Here is a 19,979-nt window from a genome sequence, read left to right as displayed (position 1 = left end):
CAGTCTTAGGAAAGCAAAGCAACTCTGGAACATTCATGCTGTTGGGTCGAGATAAGTAAATGTGTGATGGATTTAGTTTTTGTAAAACGTTCTATATAAATAAAGTTTGATTTGATTTGAATGATGAGGTAATGGTCAAAAAGTAGTTCACTGTATTATGAGAATCTCACAGATATGCTGTTCAACGTCTGAGTTTCTCACGTTGTTAGAAACTGGAATATCTGGTCATTTGTTTTGGAATGTCTCTCAGGGTATTGAGATAATGTTTTTGACTGATGTTATTGATTCATTAAAAATGGTAGTGATACTTTCCAGAAAATGTATTTCTCATCAATTTTGTCCTAATGTTGCTCATTGTGATGATATTGATTTAATCTCGTATATGGAGAAATGATATACAGTTGACTCCTGATGATCAATTGATTCTCCCACATCATCCTATACTGATGAAAACCACTGTTGGTCTACATGTAGTTATTGTTTCCCTTTACTACTTTACTACTGAGGGCAGTGGAGGCTGGTGGGAAGAGCTATAGGAGGACAGCCTCATTGTAATGGCTGGAATGGAATCAATGGAATGGTGAAAAACATATCACATGTGGAAACCATTAATTCCATTCCAGCCATTACAATGAGCCCGTCCTCCTATAGCTCCTCCCACCAGCCTCCACTGACTGAGGGGTATCATTAAGCAATAAGGCACAAGGAGGTGTAGTATATGGCCAAAATAACCACGGCTAAGGGATGTTCTTAGGCACAACGCATCGCGTGTTATATTGGCCATATACCACAAATCCCAGAGGTGACTTATTGCTATTATAAACTGGTTACCAATGTAATTCCGCTACAAGACCATGGTGATTGCCTACGGAGCTGTGAAGGGAACGGCACCTCCATACCTTCAGGCTCTGATCAGGCCCTACACCCAAACAAGGGCACTGCGTTCATCCACCTCTGGCCTGCTGGCCCCCTTACCTCTGAGGAAGCACAGTTCCCGCTCAGCCCAGTCAAAGCTGTTCGCTGCTCTGGCACCCCAATGGTGGAACAAGCTCCCTCACGACGCCAGGACAGCGGAGTCAATCACCACCTTCCGGAGACACCTGAAACCCCACCTCTTTAAGGAATACCTAGGATAGGATAAAGTAATCCTTCTAACCCCCCCCTTAAAAGATTTAGATGCACTATTGTAAAGTGGTTGTTCCACTGGATATCATAAGGTGAATGCACCAATTTGTAAGTCGCTCTGGATAAGAGCGTCTGCTAAATGACTTAAATGTAATGTAAATGTAATTAGAGCAGTAAAAATAAATGTTTTGTCATACCCGTGGTATACGGTCTGATATACCACAGCTGTTACCCAATCATCATTCAGGGCTCGAACCACCCAGTTTATAATGCAAAGTAGGTCCAATAACTTTCAATAACTTTGATAAACAACCAAAAATAATGACTGATAATCAGGTTAATTGAGAAAGCTAAAATTTGATATGTGTTTTTGGTTGGGTCAAACTGACCATGCCCATTTCAAGCTTAAATATATTTTTGTAAGTTAAGAATATTTAGGCTAGTTAGCTGGCTAACTCAGGGACATGCTTTGTAGTATACACTTCTGGTCTGTAGGCTGGCTGTCTTGCACAATAATAAACCCCCATCCATCTGGCGACGCTGTTGTCTGTTTCCGGGTTCCAGAAGAACCAAGGAGTTTAAAATCATTCCTCGACTGGAACACGGAAGTAGGACTGGAGGTGAACAGAGATCTGTATTTAATGATGAGATGCTCATGTCACTCAGTCCAGACAATAGAAGTCGTTGTCCCAAAAGTAGGAATGCAGGCGACAAGATTAGGTCCGAAATAAACCCATTGAAACGCATCGATGTAATTTTGGACAGATTTTGGCGAGAGTGTAACCTCTCGCTTCGCCTATTCCTCTCTGAGGTGCCTTTGTTTTGATTTTGAACGTTATTTTTGTGGAGTAAAGAAAGACTAAATAGGCTACCCAACTCCCAGTCGTCTGAAATATGTCTAAACTACAGTCGTTTCGTGTGTTTTTAAATGAGCGTTTAACGGCGGCTGCTGTGGAGATTTTCGGGGAAGTTGAGAAAACGGTAGTGAAATACCAGGAGGAGAATGATCGGCTACGGAGACTGCTGGAGATCACATCAGAGGTTCAACTATGTAGAACAGGTACGTATGTAGATATACTGATAGGTAGCTATAGTTATACTCAATTAGTAAAATGCTTAGGTAAATAGAGATAATTGTATTTTGATTTTCTACCAACCTAACTACTGTATATATTGGTCTTACATGCCAATTATAATGTAGGCAAATTATGAAATAGTTGTCTGCATATTTTATTACTTATCTAAAGCCTTCACATTTGATTGTATTTGTCACATGCTTCATAAACTAACAGTGAAATGCTTACTTATGTCCCTCCAACAATGCAGAGAGACAAAATAATGAAGATATCACTAAGAATAAATATGCAATCAGGGTTCTCCCCAAAGAATGTGAGATGGGCTGCACCATCTTGTGGACTGAATGCTCCACTATGTAAAAAATGTGTTATATTAGGACATTCTTTGCTTTAGATTGCAGGACATGGCAGTTACAGGTGTAAGAAAACGCAAAAATGTCTGAGTCCAGAGTGAGGCACTGCCCTCATACTCAGTAGCACCACCTTGTTAAAAAATCCTGTGGAGAACTCTGACAATGAGTAACAATACTGTTGTATACACAGGGTACCAGTATAGCTGTATACATAGGGTACCAGTATGGATATATATACACGGGGTACCAGAATGGATATATACACAGTGTACCAGAATTGATATATACACAGGGTACCAGTATAGCTGTTTTCACAGGGTACCAGTATAGCTGTATACACAGGGTACCAGTATAGCTGTATACACAGGGTACCAGTATAGCTGTATACACGGGGTACCAGTATAGCTGTATACACGGGGTACCAGTATGGATATATATACACGGGGTACCAGAATGGATAATAACACAGTGTACCAGAATTGATATATACACAGGGTACCAGTATAGCTGTTTTCACAGGGTACCAGTATAGCTGTATACACGGGGTACCAGTATGGATATATACACAGGGTACCAGTATAGCTGTATGCACAGGGTACCAGTATAGCTGTATACACGGGGTACCAGTATGGATATATACACAGGGTACCAGTATAGCTGTATGCACAGGGTACCAGTGTAGCTGTATGCACAGGATACCAGTGTAGCTGTATGCACAGGATACCAGTGTAGCTGTATACACAGGGTACCAGTATAGCTGTATACACGGGGTACCAGTATAGCTGTATACACGGGGTACCAGTATAGCTGTATGCACAGGATACCAGTGTAGCTGTATACACAGGGTACCAGTATAGCTGTATACACGGGGTACCAGTATAGCTGTATACACGGGGTACCAGTATAGCTGTATACACGGGGTACCAGTATAGCTGTATACACGGGGTACCAGTATAGCTGTATACTGGGGTACCAGTATAGCTGTATACTGGGGTACCAGTATAGCTGTATACACGGGGTACCAGTATAGCTGTATACACGGGGTACCAGTATAGCTGTATACACGGGGTACCAGTATAGCTGTATACACGGGGTACCAGTATGGCTGTATACACGGGGTACCAGTATAGCTGTATACACGGGGTACCAGTATAGCTGTATACACGGGGTACCAGTATAGCTGTATACTGGGGTACCAGTATAGCTGTATACACGGGGTACCAGTATAGCTGTATACACGGGGTACCAGTATGGCTATATACACGGGGTACCAGTATAGCTGTATACACAGGGTACCAGTATAGCTGTATACACGGGGTACCAGTATAGCTGTATACACGGGGTACCAGTATAGCTGTATACACGGGGTACCAGTATAGCTGTATTCACGGGGTACCAGTATAGCTGTATACACGGGGTACCAGTATAGCTGTATAGACAGGGTGTTTTTTCTGAATATGTGAATATGTGTGTTAAGTTTTGTTTTGTCATCTACATTTGAGTTTCCATTCAACACTGCAGTGAATGTCAATGTTTGTATATCTGTTTTTTCGTATTTGAACATCATAAACAGATAACAAAAGAGTCAACAAAAGCATTTAGAAATGGCATTGTGCACCCAGGCATGTCTAAAGTCTGTATAGGTAACCTCTGCTCCTCCTCTCCTTCCCTCCAGACTCCCTGCAGCTCTCTGTCTCTGAAGAGGGGGTTCCCCCTGAGCAGCAGGAGTGGAGTCCCAGTCTGGGGCAGGAGGACCCAGAGCCCACACAGATTAAAGAGGAACAGGAGGACGTCAGGACCAGTCAGCAGGAAGAGCAGCTTCAAGGGCTCGTTGATACCAAAGACTCCATATTCACTCCTTCCTGTGTGAAAAGTGAATGTGATCAGATGGACCCACATCAAGAAGCCATACTAGCTGAACACCCAACTCTCAGTCCACTGAAAACGTCTAAACTACAGTCGTTTCGTGTGTTGTTAAATGAATGTTTAACAGCATCTGCTGCTGTGGAGATTCTTGGTGCGGTTGAGGAAACTGTAGCAGAGTACCAGGAAGAGAATGATCTGCTATGGAGACTGCTGGGGAGGACACCAGAGATAAAACTACGTAGAATAGGTTAGTATGTGTATCTACTGATAGCTAGCTATAGTTCTAGTAAATTAATAAACTGTTTAGGCTTTGTGATCACCATTTCAACATTTTGTAGAAGTGGTTTTAGCCCCGACGTGGCTGTGCTTTCTCTTTGCTTGGACAGCAGCTCCACACATTTATGTTGCCATTCTGACTCCAGTGCTACATTGATGCTAAACCGTTCCTTTTGATTAGCTGAGGATGATGATTTGGTCAAGTGTGATACGCTCTGTCTATACTGAACAAAAATATCAACGCAACATGCAACAATTTCAAAGATTTTACTGAGTTAAAATGTATATACGGAAATCAGTCAATTGAAATAAATACATTTGACCCTAATCTATGGATTTCACATGACTGGGAATATACATATGCATCTGTTGGTCACAGATATCCTTTAAAAAGAAATAGAGGCGTGGTTTAACAAACAAGTCAGTATCTGGTGTGACCATTTACCTCATGCAGAGCGACACATCTCCTTCGCATTGAGGTGATCCTTGAGACATGGGCCTCAGGATCTCGTCATGGTATCTCTGTTCATTGAAATTGCCATCGATAAAATGCAATTGTGGTCATTGTCCGTAGCTTATGCCTGTCCATACCATAACCCCACCGCCACCATGGGGCACTCTGTTCACAACGTTGACATCAGCAAATCGCTCGCGCAACGACGCCATACACGTGGTCTGCTGTTTTGAGGCCGGTTGGACGTACTGCCAAATTCTCTAAAATTATGTTGGAGGTGGCTTATGGTAGAGAAATAAGCATTTAATTCTCTGGTAACAGCTCTGGTGGACATTCCTGCAGTCAGCATGCCATTTGCATGCTCCCTCAAAACTTGAGACGTCTGTGGCATTGTGTTGTGACAAAACTGCACATTTTATAGTGGCCTTTTATTGTCCCCAGCACAAGGTGCACCTGTGTAATGATCATGCTGTTTAATCAGCTTCTTGATATGCCACACCTGTCAGATGGATGGATGATCTTGGCAAAGGAGAAATGCTCACTAACAGGGATGTAAACAAATTTATAAAAACATTGAGAGAAATAAGCATTTTGTGCATATGGAACATTTCTGGGATTTTTTATTTCAGCTCATGAAACATGGGACCAACACTAGGTTTAGAAACAAAGTTTAGAAACAATTGATCCTTGATTGCTGTACAGTTTTGGAAACCTTGAACACTAACCTTAATTATCATCCAAAATAACTTTATAAATACAAAAGATACACTTGCTGTTCTACCACAGATTTCCACAGAGGTTTTTGTGTAACTTTGAGCCAAAATGTTGTGTTTCCCTTCCGAGTTTCCATTAGCACGAGAAGTGTCTTACAGTGCATTCAGGAAGTATTCAGAGCCTTTGACTTTTTACACATTTAGTTACATTAGACGTATTCTAAAACTGATTAAATAGTTGTTTTTACTCATCAATCTACACACAATACCCCATAATGACATCACAATACCCCATAATGACATCACAATACTCCATAATGACATCACAATACTCCATAATGACAAAGCAAAAAAAACAGTTTTTTAGGAATTTTGGTTTATTTATAAAAAAAGAAAACAATTATATCACATTTACATACACTTACATACGTATTCAGACCCTTTACTCAGTACTTTGTTGAAGCACCTTTGGCAGCGATTACAGCTTCGAGTCTTTTTGGGTATGACGCTACAAGCTTGACACACCTGTATTTTGGGAGTTTCCCCCATTCTTCTCTGCAGATCCTCTCAAGCTCTGTCAGGTTGGAAGGGGAGTGTCGCTGCATAGCTATTTTCAGGTCTCTCCAGAGATGTTCAATCGGGTTCAAGTCCAGGATCTAGCTGGGCCACTCAAGGACATTCAGAGACTTGTCCCGAAGCCACTCCTGTCTTTGCTGTGTGCTTAGGGTCGTTGTCCTGTTGGAGGTGAACCTTCGCCCCAGTGTGAGGTCCTGAACGCTCTGCAGCAGGTTTTCATCAAGGATCTCTGTACTTTGCTCCATTCATCTTTCCCTCGATCAAGTCTCCTAGTCCCTGCCGCTAAAAACATCCCCACAGCATGATGCTGCCACCACCATTTTTATTTATTTTTTATTTATTTCACCTTTATTTAACCAGGTAGGCAAGTTGAGAACAAGTTCTCATTTACAATTGCGACCTGGCCAAGATAAAGCAAAGCAGTTCGACAACATACAAAAACACAGAGTTACACATGGAGTAAAACAACATACAATCAATGATGCAGTAGAAAAAAATAAAAAAAATAAGACTATATACAATGTGAGCAAATGATGTGAGATAAGGGAGGTAAAGGCAAACAAATGCCATGGTGGCAAAGTAAATAAAGTATAGCAAGAAAAACACTGGAATGGTAGATTTGTAGTTTGAAGAAAGTTCAGAGATAGAATATAAATAATATGGTGCAAAGGAGCAAAATAAATAAAATAAATAAATACAGTAGGGGAAGAGGTAGTAGTTTGGGCTAAATTATAGATGGGCTATGTACAGGTGCAGTGATCTGTGAGCTGCTCTGACAGCTGGTGCTTAAAGCTAGTGAGGGAGATAAGTGTTTCCAGTTTCAGAGATTTTTGTAGTTCGTTCCAGTCATTGGCAGCAGAGAACTGGAAGGAGAGACGACCAAAGGAGGAGTTGGCTTTAGGGGTGACCAGAGAGATATACCTGCTGGAGCGCGTGCTACAGGTGGGTGCTGCTATGGTGACCAGTGAGCGGAGATAAGGGGGGACTTTACCTAGCAGGGTCTTGTAGATGACCTGGAGCCAATGTGTTTGGCGACGATTATGAAGCGAAGGCCAGCCAACGAGAGCGTACAGGTCGCAGTGGTGGGTAGTATATGGGGCTTTGGTGACAAAACGGATGGCACTGTGATAGACTGCATCCAGCTTGTTGAGTAGGGTATTGGAAGCTATTTTGTAAATGACATCGCCGAAGTCGAGGATTGGTAGGATGGTCAGTTTTACGAGGGTATGTTTGGCAGCATGAGTGAAGGATGCTTTGTTGCGAAATAGGAAGCCAATTCGAGATTTCACTTTGGATTGGAGATGATTGATGTGAGTCTGGAAGGAGAGTTTACAGTCTAACCAGACACCTAGGTATTTGTAGTTGTCCACAAATTCTAAGTTAGAACCGTCCAGAGAAGTGATGCTGGACAGGCGTGCAGGTGCAGGCAGCGATCGGTTGAAGAGCATGCATTTAGTTTTACTTGTGTTTAGGAGCAGTTGGAGACCACGGAAGGAGAGTTGAATGGCATTGAAGCTCGTCTGGAGGGTTGTTAACACAGTGTCCAAAGAAGGGCCAGAAGTGTACAGAATGGTGTCGTCTGTGTAGAGGTGGATCAGAGATTCACCAGCAGCAAGAGCGACATCATTTATGTATACAGAGAAAAGAGTTGGCCCAAGAATTGAACCCTGTGGTACCCCCATAGAGACTGCCAGAGGTCCAGACAGTAGGCCCTCCGATTTGACACACTGAACTCTGTCAGAGAAGTAGTTGGTGAACCAGGCGACGCAATCGTTTGAGAAACCAAGGCTACTGAGTCTGCCGATGACGATGTGGTGATTAACAGAGTCAAAAGCTTTGGCCAGGTCAATGAATACGGCAGCACAGTATTGTTTCTTATCGATGGCGGTTACGATGTCGTTTAGGACCTTGAGCGTGGCTGAGGTGCACCCATGACCAGCTCTGAAACCAGATTGCATAGCGGAGAGGGTGCGGTGGGATTCGAAATGGTCGGTAATCTGTTTGTTGACTTGGCTTTCGAAGACCTTAGAAAGGCAGGGTAGGATGGATATAGGTCTGTAGCAATTTGGGTCAAGTGTGTCACCTCCTTTGAAGAGGGGGATGACAGCAGCTGCTTTCCAATCTATGGGAATCTCAGACGACACGAAAGAGAGGTTGAACAGGCTAGTAATAGGGGTTGTAATAATTTCGGCAGATAATTTTAGAAAGAAAGGGTCCAGATTGTCAAGCCCAGCTGATTTGTAGGGGTCCAGATTTTGCAGCTCTTTCAGAACATCAGCTGAATGGATTTGGGAGAAGGAGAAATGGGGGAGGCTTGGGCGAGTAGCTGTGGGGGGTGCAGTGCTGTTGAATGCAGTAGGGGTAGTTAGGTGGAAAGCATGGCCAGCCGTAGAAAAATGCTTATTGAAATTCTCAATTATAGTGGGCTTATCGGTGGTGACAGAGTTTCCTACCCTCAGTGCAGTGGGCAGTTGGGAGGAGGTGTTCTTATTCTCCATGGACTTTACAATGTCCCAGAACTTTTTAGTGTTGGAGTTGCACGAAGCGAATTTCTGTTTGAAAAAGCTAGCCTTGGCGTTTCTAACTGCCTGTGTGTATTGGTTTCTAACTTCCCTAAAAAGTTGCATATCGCGGGGGCAGTTCGATGCTAATGCAGAACGCCACAGGATATTTTTGTGTTGGTTAAGGGCAGTCAGGTCTGGGGAGAACCAAGGGCTATATCTGTTCCTGGTTCAAAATTTCTTGAAAGGGGCATGCTTATTTAAGATGGAGAGGAAGGCATTTAAAAAAAATAACCAGGCATCCTCTACTGACGGGATGAGGTCAATATCCTTCCAGGATACCAGGGCCAGGTCGATTAGAAAGGCTTGCTCGTTGAAATGTTTCAGGGAGCGTTTGACAGTGATGAGTGGAGGTCGTTTGACCGCTGACCCATTACGGGTGCAGGCAATGAGGCAGTGATCGCTGAGATCTTGGTTGAAAACAGCAGAGGTGTATTTAGAGGGCACATTGGTTAGGATGATATCTATGAGGGTGCCAGTGTTTGCGGCTTTGGGGTTGTACCTGGTGGGTTCATTAATAATTTGTGTGAGATTGAGGGCATCAAGCTTGGATTGTAGGATGGCTGGGGTGTTAAGCATGTCCCAGTTTAGGTCACCTAGTAGCACGAGCTCTGAAGATAGATGGGGGGCAATCAGTTCACATATGGTGTCCAGAGCACAACTAGGGGCCGAGGGGGGGTCTATAGCAGGCTGCAACGGTGAGAGACTTGTTTTTGGAGAGGTGGATTTTTAAAAGTAGAAGTTCAAATTGTTTGGGTACAGACCTGGATAGCAGGACAGAACTCTGCAGGCTATCTCTGCAGTAGATTGCAACACCGCCCCCTTTGGTCGTTCTATCTTGTCTGAAAACGTTGTAGTTAGGGATGAAGATTTCAGAGTTTTTGGTGGACTTCCTAAGCCAAGATTCAGACACAGCTAGGACATCCGGGTTGGCAGAGTGTGCTAAAGCAGTGAATAAAACAAACTTAGGGAGGAGGCTTCTAATGTTAACATGCATGAAACCAAGGTTATTACGGTTACAGAAGTCATCAAAAGAGAGCGCCTGGGGAGTAGGAGTGGAGCCAGGCGCTGCAGGGCCTGGATTCACCTCTACATCCCCAGAGGAGCAGAGAAGAATAAGTATGAGGGTACGGCTAAAAGCTATAAGAATTGGTCGTCTGTGACGTCCAGAATAGAGAGAAAAAGGAGCAGGTTTCTGGGGGCGATAAAATAGCTTCAAGGTATAATGTACAGACAAAGGTATGGTGGGATGTGAGTACAGAGGAGGTAAACCTAGGCATTTAGTGATTATGAGAGAGATATTGTCTCTAGAAACATCATTGAAACCAGAAGATGTCATAGCATGTGTGGGTGGAGGAACTGAGAGGTTGGATAAGGTATAATGAGCAGGGCTAGAGGCTCTACAGTGAAATAAGCCAATAAACACTAACCAGAACAGCAATGGAGAAGGCATATTGACATTAAGGAGAGGCATGCTTAGCCGAGTGATCAAAGGGTCCAGTGAGATTCAGACAGCTAGCCGGGCCATAGGTAGCAAGCTGGTGGAAGATGGGAGGGAGGTCTGTTTTTAGCCACCTCGTGCGTTTCCGTCTGTGGGTTAGTGGTGTTCCGTGTGGAAGGGGGGACCAGTCCAAGTTGGCAAAATAGTTAGTTATAGTGGCCCAAGAAAAGTGTCCGATAGACCTATTCAGATCGCAGCCGAAAAGACAGCTAACGATTAGCGGGCCGCAGATGGGCGATCAGGTTACGTCGCGACGGAGGGGCCAGTTGGATAACTCCCTCGGGCAGATAACGTCGGTGGTCCAGTCGGGAAGACCCGATGGGGCTCCGCATCGGCAGTAAAACGGGTCAGGATAGGTGAGTTGTAGCCCAGGAGACACTTCAGCTGGCTAGCTCAGGAATAGCCCAGGAGTGGCTGACGGAACTCTTCAGCTGGCTAGCTGGCTAGCTCCGTAATAATGTGTGTTAATTCCGTGACCGACGTTGCCAATAGTCACTCAGGTAGCAGCTAGTTAGCTGCAAGATCCAGGTGTAAATGTCCAGAGCCTGCGGTAGAAATCGGGGAAAGGAGAGAGAATAGGTCCGGTATGCTCTGGTCTGAGTCGCGCTGTACAAAAACTGGCGATAGCTTTTCGAGCTAATGGATAGCTGAGGACAGCTAACCGTGGCTAGCTGAACTTCAACGTTAGCCAGTGAAAATGGCTAAACACTTGCTAGCTTCTGTTGTGGAATTCAGATGAGGTAAATAATACGTTTTTTTTTAATTGGTGAGGCGGGTTGCAGGAGAGTGCTTTGAGGTTGAGTTTTTAGAATTAAAAAAATATATATATATAAAAAGATAAGTGAAGAATTTTTTTTATGTAAATATATATATATATACACGGGACACGACAAGAGGAGGGTAGAGGACGTCTGAACTGCTACGCCATCTTGGAAGATCTATCGATCTAAGATCTACCATGCTTCACCGTAGGGATGGTGCCAGGTTTCCTCCAGGCGTGACGCTTGGCATTCAGGCCAAAGAGTTCAATCTTGGTTTCATCAGACCAGAGAATCTTGTTTCTCATGGTCTGAGAGTCCTTTAGGTGCCTTTTGGAAAACTCCTAGCGGGCTGTCATGTGCCTTTTACTGAGGATTGGCTTCCTTCTGGCAACTCTACCATAAAGGCCTGATTGGTGGAGTGCTGCAGAGATGGGCTGCCGAGTGGCGTAGTGGTCTAAGACACTGCATCGTAGTGCAAGAGGCATCACTGCAGTACCTAGTTCAAATCCAGGCTGCATCACATCTGGCCGTGATGGGTGGCTCACAATTGGCCCAGCGTCGTCCGGGTTTGGCCGGGGTAGGCCGTCATTGTAAATAAGAGTTTGTTCTTAACTGACTTGCCTAGTTAAAAAAAAAATGGTTGTCCTTCTGGAAGGTTCTCCCTTCTCCACAGAGGAACTCTGGAGCTTGTTAGAGCGATCATTGGGTTCTTGGTCACCTCCCTGACCAAGGCCCTTCTCCCCAGATTGCTCAGTTTGTCTGGGCGGTCAGCTCTAGGAAGAGTCTTGGTGGTTCCAAACTTCCATTTAAGAATGATTGAGGTCACTGTGTTCTTGGGGACCAGCAGACATTTTTTTCGTACTCTTTCCCAGATCTGTGTCTCGGTGCTCTACGGACAATTCCTTTGACCTCATGGCTTGGTTTTTGCTCTGACATGCTCTGTCAACTGTAGGACCTTATATAGAGGTCTTTCCAGGTGTGGAAAAGGTGTGCCTTTCCAAATATAGGTGTGCCTTTCCAAATCATGTCCAATCAATTGAATTTACTACAGGTGGACTCCATTCAAGTTGTAGAAAAATCTAAATTATGATAAATGGAAACTGGATGCACCTGAGCTCAATTTCGAGTCTCATAGCAAAGGGTCTGAATTCTTATGTAAATAAGGTATTTATTTTTAAAAAATGTAATACATTTGCTAAAATATCTAAAACCTATTTTCTCTTTGTCATTATGGGGTATTGTGTGTAGATTGATGAGGGAAAAATAATAATTACAATAATGCTGTAACTTAATAAAATGTGGATAAAGGGAAGTGGTCTGAATACTTTCCGAATGCACTGTAGTTCAGGGAAACGCAAAACACCTCTTATATTTTTACAATTATTTTGCGGTGATATGAAAGGAAAGTTTTGAAGGTTTCCAAAAACCGTTGTTGTCAAAAATGGCCAGTTCCAGTCAGCTGATTTTATCCATTCCTTCTGGTTAGTTCTAGTCAGGCAGCTTAGTTTCCCATTCAGAGGACCCCCCACTTTCATTTAGTTCTTATAGGTCAAGGTCAGCAGCGTCACAAAAAAACTGAGGGGGCACAAACGATGTGAGGATGCCTGTTGGGCGTGGTCTGGAGACGGACTAGGCACCCTGTCCGGAAGTTGGAGAATTTTGCACTTTTCAAACACCTGAAACCCATTTTTCCTGCAATCTAGAGTCATAATTATTATGCTTAATTCTATGTAAAATGATGTTTATTTTTCTGCATATCTCTTGAGCTGTCTTGTATCCTCCTGACTGGTGTTTTTTTTTTTTTTTCATTTTAAGAAACAAAATATATATATATATATCTCTGCTAAAATTCTGTGTAAAAGATTGAAAAGAATCTGTGTCTTATTTTGTATATTTTGTAATTTCTTGCTTTTCTAAAGTCTACTAACCTTGCCAACAGCCATGCCAGCTAAGATAGTTAGACAAGCCAGCTACTCTAACTTGATTGATAGCCTGAAATGGCTTCTGGGTAGCCAGTTATGAGGTTGGGAGATTGGGAAACTAGCTAAAACCAACTTCAGAAATTGCTAGGTGTCTAGTAGTATTACAGAGAAACACCAACAACAACAAAAAACTTTAAAAAATAAATACAATTATATCCATACAGTACCAGTCAAAAGTTTGGACACACCTACTCATTCAAGGGTTTTTCTTTATTTTTACTATTTTCTACATTGTAGAATAATAGTGACGACATCAAAACTATGAAATAACAGATATGGAATCATGTAGTAACCAAAAAAGTGTTAAACAAATCAAAATATATTTGAGATTCTTCAATGTAGCCACCCTTTGCCTTGATGACAGCTTTGCTCACTCTTGGCATGTTAACCCACCACCTATATGGCTTGTGTGAAGGAAAGCAAATATCTAGCTAGCTATCTGCACTCAGGCTGTATAGATAATAGAGATCCATGCTAAGGAAGCAAATACCTAGCTAGCTATCTGCACTCAGGCTGTATAGAGCATAGAGATCCATGCTAGGGAAGAACATTGAAATAGAATGTCATAGAGATCTATAATTCGTGAGTGATTCCAAATTCTGTTATAAATAACGTCTGCTATTCCTCTCCTTCCCTCCAGACTCCCTGCAGCTCTCTGTCTCTGAAGAGGAGGTTCCCCCTGAGCAGCAGCACTGTGAGCAGGAGTGGAGCCCCAGTCTGGGACAGGAGGACCCAGAGACCATACAGATTAAAGAGGAACAGGAGGAAGTCAGGACCAGTCAGCAGGAAGAGCAGCTTCAAGGGCTCTTTGTTACCAAAGACTCCATATTCACTCTTTCCTGTGTGAAAAGTGAATGTGATCAGGAGGACCCACTTCAGTCCTTGACTCTTCCCCAAACCCAGACTGTGGAGAACAGACAGAATGGCTCTAAACCAGTGAATCTCACACCTTTTGTCACTGTGACCCACATTAAGGGTCTCAACATTCCCTGTGACCCTCCAGATAATCAAAACAATGCCTCCAGCCACAGCTCAGCTGTAAGCAGTGACACAGTAGGACTTAATAGCAGCCCACCATTGGATCCCAGTCCACTATTGGAGAAACACTGTTCCAAACCCAGCACCACATCTAGAAGAACTCACCACTGCCATGACTGTGGTGAAACATTTGCTCTGAAAGATGACCTGCAAAGGCATATGACTCTCACCAAGAAGAGACCCAGTGAATGCTGCTTCTGCAGTAAACACTACAACTCCACCTGTAAACTGAAGGCCCATGTCCGACTCTGTCACGGTGGGAAACCCTATATCTGCCCTGTTTGTGGCAAGACCTTCAAATACAAAGGAGGTCTCCCCAGGCACATGAGGATTCACAAAGGAGAGAAACCTTTTATCTGTGGTGACTGTGGGAAAAGCTTCAATCAGAAGGGGAACCTAACTGAACATGTATTGATTCACACAGGAGAGAAACCATTTAGCTGTGGTGACTGTGGGAAAAGCTTTGGGCTCAAGCGGTACCTAACCATGCATAAACTGACTCACACAGGAGAGAAACCATTTAGCTGTGGAGACTGCGGGAAAAGCTTTAATCGCAAGGCGGTCTTAACTATGCATATACGGACTCACACAGGAGAGAAACCATTTATCTGTGGCGACTGTGGGAAAAGCTTCCGCCATAAGGGGTGCCTTAAGATACATGTACTGACTCACACAGCAGAGAAACGATTTAGCTGTGGTGACTGTGGGAAAAGCTTCAATAAGAGGGGGAACCTAAAAGTGCATATACGTACTCACACTGGAGAGAAATCTTTTAGCTGTGGAGACTGTGGGAAAAGCTTCAATACGAGGGGGAACTTAACCAGGCATATACGGACTCACACCAGAGATAATTCCTTTCGCTGTGGTGACTGTGGGGAAAGCTTCAATGAGAAGGGGCACCTAAATGAACATATACGAACTCACACAGGAGAGAAACGATTTATCTGTGGTAACTGTGGGAAAAGCTTTAAGCATAAGGGATGCCTTAAAATACATATATTGTCTCACACAGGAGAGAAACCATATAGGTGTGGTGACTGTGGCGAAAGCTTCAATGAGAAGGGGCACCTAAATGAACATATACAGACTCACACAGGAGAGAACCCTTATAGCTGTGGTGACTGTGGGGAAAGCTTCAATCAGAAGGTGGACCTAAAGAGGAATATACGGATTCACACAGGAGAGAAATCACATGGCTGCTCAGTCTGTGGTAAAAGGTTCACTCAGAAGTCTCATCTGCTGAGGCATGTGGATAAAATCCACAAAGGAAGAATACAGGACAGAAACTGAAAGAGGAAAGAGCATTAGGACAAAGAGATTGTTTGTCAGGTAAGTGAATAAAAAGGCAGGATGTGGACAAATCTTTTAGGAAGTAAAAGGCCCTCATCAAATATGCAGACGACATGGCTCTGGTTGCTTGCCTGGAGGTCAAGTCCATCTCCAGCTACTCCCAGTTCATTGACTGCCTCTTGACGTGGTTTGACAATAGCTTCCTTGACCTTAACGTCACCAAGACTAAAAAACTGTGCCTTGGAGGAAATACATTTGGGGAAATGGAAGCCCTTCTCTCAAGCTTGTCACTATGGAAGGACGTGGAGCAAGTCACACATTTGAAATACTTGGGGACAATTTTAGACCACAAACATAGCTTCCGGTAAAACACTGACCTCATCTACAAAAAGGCAAGGTAATTTCTTTACCTACGTAAGAAACTATGACGTTTTAATGCAAGCAAACTCACACTGATCGTGGTATACAAATCCCTGATTGAGTGTTCTCAATTACAATTCTGGTACCTCTCAGTGATGCTTAATTTTTTGTTTCATTCTGACATTTCAGTCTGACATGTAACTGTTTTAATGTGTTTCATTCTGATATGTCACTCTGACAAATACATGTTTCATTCTGACATTTCAGTCTGACATGTAACTGTTTAATGTGTTTCATTCTGATATGTCACTCTGACAAATACATGTTTCATTCTGACATTTCATTCAGACATGTAAATGTTTTAATGTGTTTCCTTGTGACATTTCATTCTGACGTGTAAATGTTTAATGTGTTTCCTTCTGACATTTCATTCTGACGTGTAAATGTTTAATGTGTTTCATTCTGACATGTAAATGTTTATTTAATGTGTTTCATTCTGACATGTAAATGTGTCATGTGTTTCATTCTGACACAAATGTTTGTTTCATTCTGACATTTCATTCTGACATGTAAATGTTTGTGTTTCCTTCTGACATTTTATTCTGACAAATGTTTAATTTGTTTCATTCTGACATGTAAATATTGAATGTGTTTCATTCTGACATGTAAATGTTTGTTTCCTTCTGACATTTCATTCTGACATGTAAATGTTTAATTTGTTTCCTTCTGACATCTCATTCTGACATGTAAATATTTAATTTGTTTCATTCTGACATGTAAATATTTAATGTGTTTCATTCTGACATGTAAATGTTTAATGTGTTTGATGTGTATGTTTTATCCCTGTTTTTTTTATCCTTTTATTGTAACTCTGACCGTCAATATCACATTTTTTGCAGTGCTATATGTGAGTACCTAGCCTGTAAAACTGTCGGTCTGTCGTTCTCTTTTGTTTGTTTTTTCGTGTTCACGTGTATTGAATAAATGATCATGATGAACACGCAACCCGCTGCGCCTTGGTCTTCTCTCCAGTACGACAACTGTGACAGAACTACCCACCATACCAGGACCAAGCAGCGGAGGATATCTAGCGAGGACCGGGGAACACGGCTGATAAGGGAACCCAAGAGGCAGCCCCAATCATTTTTTTGGGGGGGCACAAGGGCAGTTTGGCGGGGCGAGGATGGAGCCCCAGGCCAGCTCCCCGTACCCTCTGGAGTCGCCAGAGCCGCCCGCCAGTCAGGAGCTGCCAGAGCCGCCCGCCAGTCAGGAGCTGCCAGAGCCGCCCGCCAGTCAGGAGCTGCCAGAGCCGCCCGCCAGTCAGGAGCTGCCAGAGCCGCCCGCCAGTCAGCAGCTGCCAGAGGCGCCCGCCAGTCAGGAGCTGCCAGAGCCGCCCGCTAGTCAGGAGCTGCCAGAGCGGCCAGTCTGTCCGGAGCTGCCAGAGCGGCCAGTCTGCCCGGAGCTGCCAGAGCGGCCAGTCTGCCCGGAGCTGCCAGAGCGGCGCGTCTGCCCGGAGCTGCCAGAGCGGCACGTCTGCCCGGAGCTGCCAGAGCGGCACGTCTGCCCGGAGCGGCCAGAGCGGCACGTCTGCCCGGAGCTGCCAGAGCGGCACGTCTGCCCGGAGCTGCCAGAGTGGCCCGGAGCTGCCAGAGCAGCCCGCCGTGCCGGAGCTGCCAGAGCGGCCCGCCGTGCCGGATCTGCCAGAGCCGCCAGCCGGGCGTAGCCATCGCCGCCCGCCAGCCGGGCGCAGCAAGGGTCGTCAGCCAGCCGGGCGCAACCAGAGACACCCGCCAGCCGGTCGCGGCAAGAATCGCCCGCCAGTCGGGCGAGGTCAGGGGCGCCACCTAAGTGGGCGATGCCGAGGGTGGAGCGGGGTCCACGTCCCGCACCTGAGCCGCCTCCAATATAGGTGGGTTGGGTAGGGGGGGTGTAGCACAGTGCCGGCAGCCACCCTCCCTTCCCTCCCTGTAGTTTAGGGGGATTTTTCTGTTTGTTTTGGGGTTTTCTGTGTTTTTCTTTTGAGGTGCATTCAGGGTCTGCACCTTTTAGGGGGGGTACTGTCACGTCCTGACCAGCAGAGGGAGTAATTGTATTCGTTTTGGTCAGGGCGTGGCAGAGGGTTTGTGTTGTGTATGCATTTCTATGTTCTGTCTAGTTTAGTTTTTTTATGTTTAGGATTGGGTGTTGGACTCTCAATTGGAGGCAGGTGTTTCTAATTGCCTCTGATTGAGAGTCCTATATAAAGGTGTGTGTTTGGTTTGGTTATTTTGTAGGTAGTTGATTTTGCACTGCTATATGTGAGTACCTAGCCTGTAAAACTGTCGGTCTGTCGTTCTCTTTTGTTTATTGTTTTTTTGTGTTCACGTGTATTGAATAAATGATCATGATGAACACGCAACCCGCTGCGCCTTGGTCTTCTCTCCAGTACGACAACTGTGACATATCTGCTTATCTTAAAGCTATCTTAGTCTCTGGATCATTCATGCTGTGGGTTACAGGAATAGACGTGTGATCGATTTACTTGTAAATCAAATTTGACACCAAGTAATTGTAAACAAGGTCCAAAGGAAATTCGACTTTGGCTTTTATCCCAACCCCCCTGAAAGAGACACATACATAGAGGATGGAGCAGGGGGCTGCCATACTACAACACCAGTAGGGGTTAAGTGCCTTGCTCAAGGGCCCAATGGCAGGTTTGGCATCTAGGATTTGATACCAGCAACTGCTTACTTCCTGACAGATTTTTCCAATCAGATCCAGGACTGGAACTGGCAACCCTCTGCTTGCGGTCTTGCCTCTCTTAACCACTAGACTACCTACCACCTGTTGGACGCGGGATTGGAACTGGCAACCCTCCGCTTGTGGTCTTGCCTCTCTTAACCTGTCTGGGCTAGGGGGCAGTATTTTCACGGCCGGATGAAAAACATACCCAATTTAAACAGGTTACTACTCTGGCCCAGAAACTAGAATATGCATATTATTAGTAGATTTGGATAGAAAACACTCTAAAGTTTCTAAAACTGTTTGAATGGTGTCTGTGAGTATAACAGAACTCATATGGCAGGCAAAAACCTGAGAAAAAGTCAACCAGGAAGTGGAGGATCTGAGAATTGTAGTTCTTCTTTCTACTCCCTTTCGAAACTACAGTATCTGTGGGGTTACGTTGCACTTCCTGAGGCTTCCATTGGCTGTCAAAAGCATTCAGAAAGTTGTTTCAGCCTTTTCCTGTTACTGGGCAGATAATAGGAGCTCAGTTACTGAGTGGACTGCCTGTGGACAAAGGGATTGGATATGCGCGGTCACGCGAGGGCGCCGTTCCTTCTTTTTCTCCTTGAATGAATACGCTATTGTCTGGTTGGAATATTATTGCAATTTTATGTAAAAAATACCATAAAGATTCATTTTAAACAGCGTTTGACATGCTTCTAAGTACGGTAATGGAACATTTTGACTTTTCGTCTCTGGTACTGCGCTCGCGCGTTATGCCTTTTGGATAGTGCTCTGAACGCACAAACAAAACGGAGGTATTTGGACATAAATATGTATTATTTCAATAAAAACAAAATTTCTTGTGGAAGTAGCAGTCCTGGGAGTGCATTCTGACGAAGATCAGCGAAGGTAAGAGAATATTTCTAATACTAAATCTGAGTTTAGGTTGCCCCGAACTTGGCGGGTGTCTGTATAGCTCTCTGTGATGGCTGAGCTATGTACTCAGAATATTGAAAAATGTGCTTTCTCCATAAAGCTATTTTAAAATCTGACAAAGCGGTTACATCCAGGAGTAGTCTATCTATAATTCTTTAAATAATTGTTATATATTTTGTCAACGTTTATGATGAGTATTTTTGTAAATTGATGTGCACATTCACGGGAAGTTTTGGTGGGAATACATTTTCTGAACATCACGCGCCAATGTAAAATGCTGTTTTTGGATATAAATATGAACTTTATCGAACAAAACATACATATATTGTGTAACATAATAACCTAGGAGTGTCATCTGATGAAGATCGTCAAAGGTTAGTGCTTCATTTAGCTGTGTTTTGG

General features: G+C 43.9%; 2 protein-coding genes across 3 annotated transcripts in view; both read left to right on the top strand.

The window, feature by feature from the left end:
• LOC106578116 (oocyte zinc finger protein XlCOF6-like) overlaps positions 1–17,159 on the top strand; it is a 34,054-nt gene extending 16,895 nt beyond the window's left edge. Inside the window, exons 1-3 of one of the 2 annotated variants that reach the window (XM_014156718.2) lie at positions 1,725–2,185; positions 4,230–4,667; positions 13,885–17,159. In XM_014156718.2, coding sequence (XP_014012193.2) covers positions 2,020–2,185; positions 4,230–4,667; positions 13,885–15,572 — 2,292 coding nt within the window. In that variant the 5' untranslated portion in view covers positions 1,725–2,019 and the 3' untranslated portion in view covers positions 15,573–17,159. Of the gene's footprint in view, positions 1–1,724; positions 2,186–4,229; positions 4,668–13,884 lie in introns of those variants that run through there. The other variant, XM_045701605.1, reaches the window with a different exon arrangement.
• The window catches only part of LOC106578114 (oocyte zinc finger protein XlCOF6.1), a 97,789-nt gene that overhangs the window by 60,987 nt on the left and 16,823 nt on the right, over positions 1–19,979 (top strand). The gene's annotated exons all lie outside the window — the stretch shown is intronic.

The sequence above is a fragment of the Salmo salar genome, chromosome ssa18, assembly GCF_905237065.1.
Source record: "Salmo salar chromosome ssa18, Ssal_v3.1, whole genome shotgun sequence".
NCBI classification, from domain to species: domain Eukaryota; kingdom Metazoa; phylum Chordata; class Actinopteri; order Salmoniformes; family Salmonidae; genus Salmo; species Salmo salar.
This window is presented reverse-complemented; position numbering and strand designations above follow the sequence as displayed.